The sequence below is a fragment of the Urtica dioica genome, chromosome 9 (assembly GCF_054948205.1).
Source record: "Urtica dioica subsp. dioica isolate 48M chromosome 9, U.dioica_male_clone48M_v1_H2, whole genome shotgun sequence".
Classification (NCBI taxonomy): domain Eukaryota; kingdom Viridiplantae; phylum Streptophyta; class Magnoliopsida; order Rosales; family Urticaceae; genus Urtica; species Urtica dioica.
In genome coordinates, this window is record NC_142764.1 from 14,852,715 (window position 1) to 14,860,469 (window position 7,755).

General features: G+C 33.9%; 2 protein-coding genes across 2 annotated transcripts; both read right to left on the reverse strand.

The window, feature by feature from the left end:
- Nucleotides 1-1,007: 1,007 nt before the first annotated feature.
- On the reverse strand, nucleotides 1,008-5,325 carry LOC149385195 (wall-associated receptor kinase 2-like). Its single transcript, XM_089626565.1, has 3 exons — nucleotides 4,907-5,325; nucleotides 3,236-3,406; nucleotides 1,008-2,284 (listed from the first exon to the last, which is right to left on the reverse strand). The coding sequence occupies exons 1-3, from the start codon at nucleotides 5,307-5,309 to the stop codon at nucleotides 1,038-1,040; spliced, it is 1,821 nt and encodes a 606-aa protein (XP_089482691.1). The 5' UTR covers nucleotides 5,310-5,325; the 3' UTR covers nucleotides 1,008-1,037.
- Nucleotides 5,309-5,810, reverse strand: LOC149385196 (wall-associated receptor kinase 4-like). Its single transcript, XM_089626269.1, has 2 exons — nucleotides 5,372-5,810; nucleotides 5,309-5,322 (listed from the first exon to the last, which is right to left on the reverse strand). The coding sequence occupies exons 1-2, from the start codon at nucleotides 5,808-5,810 to the stop codon at nucleotides 5,309-5,311; spliced, it is 453 nt and encodes a 150-aa protein (XP_089482395.1).
- Between the last annotated feature and the right edge of the window lie 1,945 nt (nucleotides 5,811-7,755).

Here is a 7,755-nt window from a genome sequence, read left to right on the forward strand (position 1 = left end):
GCGCCAATCCGGCCATTCGGAGGTTGCAAGTCTAGTTATGCGTATTAACTATGATACTTAATCGGATTAAATGTGAAGGTTAATCCGATTAACTTTGACGATCCTTTTTCGAAAACGATCTTGAACAGCGACGCCGCGGATCTCCGCCGCCGTTAAATTCCTAGTCACCACCACGGGCTCATTCGATGATCTCAGCCCGACCATCCCTGTCAAGGCTGTTGCTTGTCCCAAAACGATGTGGTCGCTAAAAAATGACATCGTCATCGCATCATGTTCGTACTTGAAAAAGTTCTTCGATGTTGAGCTTCGTGATCTCCTCAATTCACAGTTCGATTTTTGCGTTATTCGAGGCGTTTAGTGACGAAGCTATGGCGGATTTGAGGATCGTTGTTCCGGTTGGATTATCTGGCTCACGGCGTCGGAGATTTCGTTGGAAGCGAAGTCGTCGAATATTGTGGTTCATCGGAGCGTTGAGTCTGGTTGAGTTGGAGAGGAATCGAGAGACAGAGTATAGTCGAGATTGGACGGTGATACGGTTGGTGTGGCTATTTAGGGGCATAATAAAAATATGATATTGTTTATTAGTAAATTGAACTATTTACTTAATCAAAGTAATAGTTGGGCTACAATTTTAGAAGAAGAGTCTAATTTGACTAGATAGCTAGTCCGCCCCGATTAATAATCAATTTTATACATCTTGCTTTGACGAGTTGACTACTCCAGTCATAGTATTGCCACAAATTCAACCTTGTATGTGAATTAAATATACTCTATAATTCTCCTTTAAAAAATAATATAATATAATATATATATATATATATATATATATATATATATATATATATATATACTCTATAATTCACCATTTTTAAAATGTAGATTATTATTTTTATAAACAAAAATGATTACTTCATAAAAAACAAACACAAATGTTCTACACGTAAAGAAAGCAAAACAGTTATTTCATGATCGATTGGTTTTATTTGTGAGCGCTCAAAGAATCAATATATAAGGGTACGAATTGAAAAACTATAATTCTATCGACCATCAGTGTGTGGCCTTAAGATGGACTGGCCTTGAATGCTATCATTAACTACGAAAGTAGTTACTCTTGAACCAGTTTCAATATCATAACCATATCCATATGTGTTATCATTTGGAGGTGAACCAAGCAAGTACTTGTTCTCTTCTCCATTCAAAATGTCTTTTCCCCATGGATGCTTAGACATTGCTCTCAATCCCTCGAGCTCCATCGCAACTTCCTTCATCGTTGGTCTTTCTTCACCTTTTATCCTCAAACACGACTTGGCGACATTCACGACTTCCCTGACTGCCTCGGCGTTGGCTTCGTAATCTATATCTTTGTCTATGACTCTTTTAAATTGTTCATCTTCTTTTAGTAGCAGAAAAGACATCGCAAGATTGCTTGTAGTACCCTCAGATTTGTCGAAACTAAGAGCCCTCTTTCCCGTTAACAGCTCTGCCAAGACGACCCCGAAACTATACACGTCACTTTTATCTGTTAACTGACTTGACTGTAAATATTCGGGGTCTAAGTATCCGATTGTTCCTTGCACAAGAGTCGATAGCTCTTCTTGGTCCAGTGGAACGAGCCTCGATGCCCCAAAATCCGCCACCTTTGCATTGTAGTTCTCGTCCAATAATATGTTCATCGACTTTATGTCTCGGTGTAAAATTGGCGTATTTGTTTCCGAGTGCAAGTAGGCTAGCGCTCCGGCGGTTTCAGCCGCAATCTTGAGCCTCAATTCCCACGTGAGTGTTGATCCTTGCGATGACCCTTTTCTGTGAAGGTGCTCATAAAGAGTGCCATTTGTAATGAACTCGTACACCAGAATAGGCATTTCTGTGTCCAAACAACATCCAAGGAGTCTAACGACGTTTCTGTGGTTGATTTGCATGAGCAAAACTACTTCGTTGATGAACTGCTCAGTCTGTTGTTGTGTCTGCGTGTTGATCCCGGATTTGGGCTTCTTTATGGCAACAACTCTTTCATCATCCAATACTCCTTTGTAAACGATTCCATACCCTCCTTCGCCGTGGATTTGATGGTAATTATTCGTAGCTATTTTCAGCTCTTCCTCGGAAAAGATCTTTGTCGCCTGATCAGACGATCCTTCTTGGGTATTACATAGTCTGCGTTGTAACATTAGACCACCATTTTGTTCGAAGAACTTCTCTTTCTTCTTGATCAGATTTCTTTTCTTGTGGCCACAATACAGCATCATACCCACAACAACCAAGCCTATGATGCCAGTACTTACACCTGCAAGTAATTAAACATAAAAATAAAAATAAATAATAAACGGATTGTCACTAGGTTATCACTAATAATATTAGAATAACGTGAGAGAAAATAATATTACAGAACCATAATACGTCAAACTAGGTTATCACTAATAATATGAGAGTCTTATCTATTCAATTTTAATTATGTTTATTGTATTCCGGACTTCGCAATAGGGACAATTATCGATCATATATGTTTATGCCCCTTCTTATTACAAAAAATTAAAAAAATAGTCAACTTAAACGTTTGATATTGCTAAATAGCAAATGTTTGGTAAATATTAATTAAATAGCCATAAATGATGACGTGTCTTAATATGTCAATGACTATTTACTTAATATTTACGTGGGTCAAGCGGCTATTAATAACCATAAAAGTCATAGTTTGAATTGGCTATTTCATACCATTTTTCCTATTTACGTTTGTAAATATATAAAATTGGCTATTTACCTAATATTTAACAAACCTTTATTATTTAACAATTCCCAACGTTTAAGTTGGCTATTTTGCTAAATTACCCTTCTTATTATTATTATTTTTTCTATATTTCTCTTAGAAAAATGATTTTGAAGTCACTAACGATGCCAAAAGCTAAAATAATATAAATAAATAAATAAATAATTCATATCAAAATTGAGATCATGTCCAGAGTTGGAAAATTCAGATTTATACAATTCTTTCTTCAAATAAAAGGTGAACAAATTAAATTAGGTTTCTAGACTCGAACCTTGCAGTTACAAAAAAATTTGTCAAAATATTGTAATACAAAAAGTTAACTTTACGTAAATAAAAAAAGAAGTGTACGCGATTATGACTTTTATTCGACGTTAAATCTGAGAAGCGTCATAGCTTTGGTTGAGTAATAATATAATAAAGAAAGAAAATTAGTATCAGTTGACCAATATATTGCAGGTGATTGGAACGTACCCAAAGGAAGAGAAACAAGTAGAGCAGTGCTGGGTCCAGCAGTTTGTTCTTTTCCACAGAAAGTAGCATTAACACTTGTGTAACCTTCTAGACACTCGCAACTGAAAGTTCCTCCCTCGTTCTTGCATTTGCCATTGACGCACGGATTTGAAATTTTGCATTCATTTATATCTGAAATGTCAAACACAGGCAAAACAATAAATAAAGGCGTTTTTTTTTTTGAAAGTCATAAATAAAGGCGTTTTAGGTGTACCAAATCTTTGAATATCTGATTTAAAAACTAAAATTCAAACCATATGCCTTTTTTTCTATTACATAAAGAAGATAAAAAAAAAATTACGAGACTAATAAACACCTATAAAAATGTTCCAACTGAAAATGTTTGAAATAATTGCTTATAGCCTACTTATTCAACTCTGAATTATATCTCAACTCATCATGTCTAACTTTCATATAATATAGGCATACATCTGATTTTAATTTGGATTATTATCTAATTAGAATAAAATTTTTAACGATAGAGATCTAATGCCCTAGCTATTCCTATTTTTTTTGCAATTTTACCGTTATCCGTCCAGTTACCCGGTGTAAACAGGCCGGATAAGACCCGCTCTTATCGGATAACCCGTTAAGATTTTAGCGAGTCCGTGTCCAAATAACGGAGTACGTACGTGGATCCGTACCCGTTTATCCGAGACCCGACCCGTTAACAACTTCACTACAAATTATTTTTATTTTTAGAAATTGGTCCCTTGCAGATTAAGTTGTTTCAAGTTTTTACAACCGGGTGACTAGTATTATATGTTGTTGATATAATGTTTTTTTAATTATGTTTACGATTAAAATTAATTTAAAAAACCTCAATTAGCTAATGAATTCACCACTATTATATTATTATTTTTTATATTTCATAATAATTGTGTTTAAAATATCATGTAGTTTTGCTATAATGATTTTATTTTTGTAAGACTGTTGGTTGAACTTTTTTAATGTTGTTGGGTTTTTTTTTTAAGATTGTCGGTTGATTTTTTTTAATAAGATTTTTTATTTTTTTTTATTTTATTTTTTTAATTTGAATGGCTAAACGGGTCTACCCGACCCGAGACCCAAAAACTTTAAACAAGTAAAAGGGGTAATCGAGTCCAGCACTTTTCTATTCGTTTACCAAGTGGGTATACCCGTTACCCGACCCACTCTAAAAATCGAGTAAACGAGTCTGGGTATAACGAGTCTAATTTTAAATCAGGTCTGGGTGACGGAACAAGTCCGGCCGAATCATTACCTGTTGTCATTCCTAAACATAAACATGGTAAGACTAATATTTAAAACAAAACAAAAAGCTAAAAAAATATAATAAAAAAATTCTCAAAAAAACAAAATTAGATTAAGCTAGTAGCTCAATAGTCGACTCTAATTTTAAAAAATAGCAAAAGTTCCATTATTTTATTAAAAAATAGTTTATTAATTCGAAATAAATTAAATTAACTTAAACAGTTAATTAATTTACTTCAACTTGATGACGTATTTTCTTAATAAAATGAAACTTTAGTTACAAGTTTAAACGAACAATTCCCTAGAAATAAATATTTTAAATTAATATATATGTATATATATATATATATATATATATAATATGAGTTGATTCACATAGAAATTAAGCCTATAATATACCTCGACAGCCCTGTGGATGATAAGGATTCCCTTCAAAGCCAGACAAACAACGGCAAAGATAACCAGACCCTGTAGCCGAGTTTAAACATTCACTGTTGGCCTTGCACTTGTAATCACTCCCAAACGCCTTTGCTAGCTCACAAGACACGTTCCCGATGGACCAATCGAACACCATAGGAAGCACCGTTGTGTTCTTCAGCTCCTTGAAGCTCGAACTCGAGAAATTGAAATGGCCGCGTTCGACGACAAAAGCATAGCTGCAAGGGCTGAAATTCAGCGCGCGCTTGTCGTCCTTGAAGCTCGAGACATTGATCGAGATGTTCTTGAGCCCCTTGGGGATGGACACGTGGCAGCAACCGATCCCAGAGCATCGCGGGGTCGTCGTCGTACTACTCGAGATCATCACGGGGTTCTCGCTACAGGACGAAACGCAGCCGGTGGTGTAGGGCTTCTCGCCGTTGTAGCCGTTCACGGTGCCCAAAGTGTCGCAGCCGATTGCCATGAAGTCGTTCGAGGAGTCCGAGACCGTGAAATGCTTGAGGCGGATCCACAGGTTGTTTTTGCTTCTGTTGCCGCCAGAGCTGTTGTAACAGTTCTGGGCTATAAACTGGTATACCGTGAAATTCCCGTCTAGGGTTATGTCCGCAACTTCTATCTTGGTTCCGCCCAGATGCGGCTTCGAGTTGTTACATGTGAGAAGAAACTTGTCCTCCAAGGCACACTCCTTTGTCGTCCCGAACGGGTACGGAATCTTCTGATCTCCGCAACTGTCTGGACAGTTCGGCAGTGACATTGGAGGAGGTGATGATGATCGTCTGGGATCCTGGGCTGCTGTGACGAGCACTCTCGTTGTGAGAAATAGAGCCAAAAACGGAATAATCATCTTCTTCGCCACTCCAGTCATATTATTTTATATTTTTGCTTTTTGTTCTGACGAAAATATCATGACAGGAGGCCTTATATAGCATGGGCTATAAGATGACCGATTCAAGGTCTTGCTCATTCAACTCGACTCTCGTGTTTGAGGTGAAGGATTCTAAGATACTAGAATGGACGTTTTCTCGTGCATGCGTTAATTCTAGACGGCGTTATAAGTTGAAGATTTACAGGAAAACAAAAGGTTGAATTATGCACATGTGAGTGAGACACAATATAATAAAGGATTTATTACATATTTTCCCCTGACACGTGTAACAGCATTCCCCCAAATTTGAAAAATAGCATTTGCGACCTTCAAAATCTGCATTCATTAAATTGTGATCCTTCTAACGCGCGATGCGCGAGTTAACAATTTTTAATTTTTTTTTTAAGACAAAAAGAAAAATAAGTAAAATAGAGTAAGTTGAAGATTTTTAATTGTATTAAATTAAATCTAACAAAATCGTTGTCAATGATGTTTAAAAAATAATAAAAGGTAGAAAAAAAATTCTTTTATGATTCAAAAGTTTTCAAAATACTGAATGTTTTCCTATCTGTCAGATTTCTTAAAAGTATTATGGGAAAAAGAAATTTTAGGTAAGTAAAAGTCGAAGTTAAATTTTGATAAAAGAAATCAAAGTTTTTCCAACAATATATATATATATATATATATATATATATATATATATATATATATATAATAACATATACTCATAATAATGTATGTTATTGGTATAGTATGTTATTGGTATAGTATAATATAGTATTAGTAATCATGATTATAATATACATAAAAAAATTATACAAAATATATTGATGAAAGAGAGAGAAAAAAGGAAATAATATAAATAAAAAGATATACAAAATATATTGATGAGAGAGGGAAAAAAAAACTTAAAGGTCGGGAAAAAAAAAGATAATGTATGTTATTGATATAGTATAATATAGTATTAGTAATTATGATTATAACATACATAAAAAAAATTAATGTTTGGAAGGAAAAAAAATCAAAATTGGAAGGAAAAAAAGAAAAATTCAAAACCAAAATAAAAAAATAAAAGAAGACCAAAATCGAAAAAAAAAGCCAAAATCGGAAACCAAAACAAAAAAAAAACTGGCCGACATGTGTCGCCTCCTGGAAGCGGCACGTGGCGGCACCAGGATAAAAGTTAAAGAGGCATTGCTTCTTATTAACTATGTTAAGGATTAAATGACAGTATGGTCACGTTTTAGGCACGTGATGATTGTGTCGTTCGTAAATTGACAATATGTAATCTAAATATAATACATCATATAATGGTCCCGTTTGGCATAGCTTTGTTTTTAAAAAAATGCTTTTAGATTCAGTTTTAAAAAAAAAAAAAACTGTTTTTTTTTTCAAAAATTGGCAGGTGTTTAGTAAAATGTTTATAAAACAGTTATTATTGATAACAAAAATTGATTGATCAGCGTTTGGTAAAATAAATATTATAGTAAAAAGACTAAAATATACATGTTCTTAAAAATTAAATAAAAATAATTAAATGTTTATTTATCTGCATATATATGAATAATATTTTTTTCTAAAAAAAAATCAAAGAGAAAAAAAAAAGATAATGTAACAAGACAAACTATTATTGGACTCCAACGGCCAATGAAATTCCAATAAAATGCACAAATCATTTTTGAACAAGTTTTACTCTTAGATAGAAAAAAAAAGATGAGGCAGAGAGAAAAGTTATGTATTATGGTACAAAAATTCTCATAATTTATGAAGGGAGATAGAATTTAAAATAGCATACAGATGACTTAGAACCACTTTGTACGAGGATATTACGGTAATTTGTATAGCAAACTTAAACCACTTTTTCAAAAAGCTAAGAATCCTATCTTTTCCATCTCACGTACAAAATCTAAAATCGCTTTTGAAGTTTTTTGTAAAAACAGTTCTG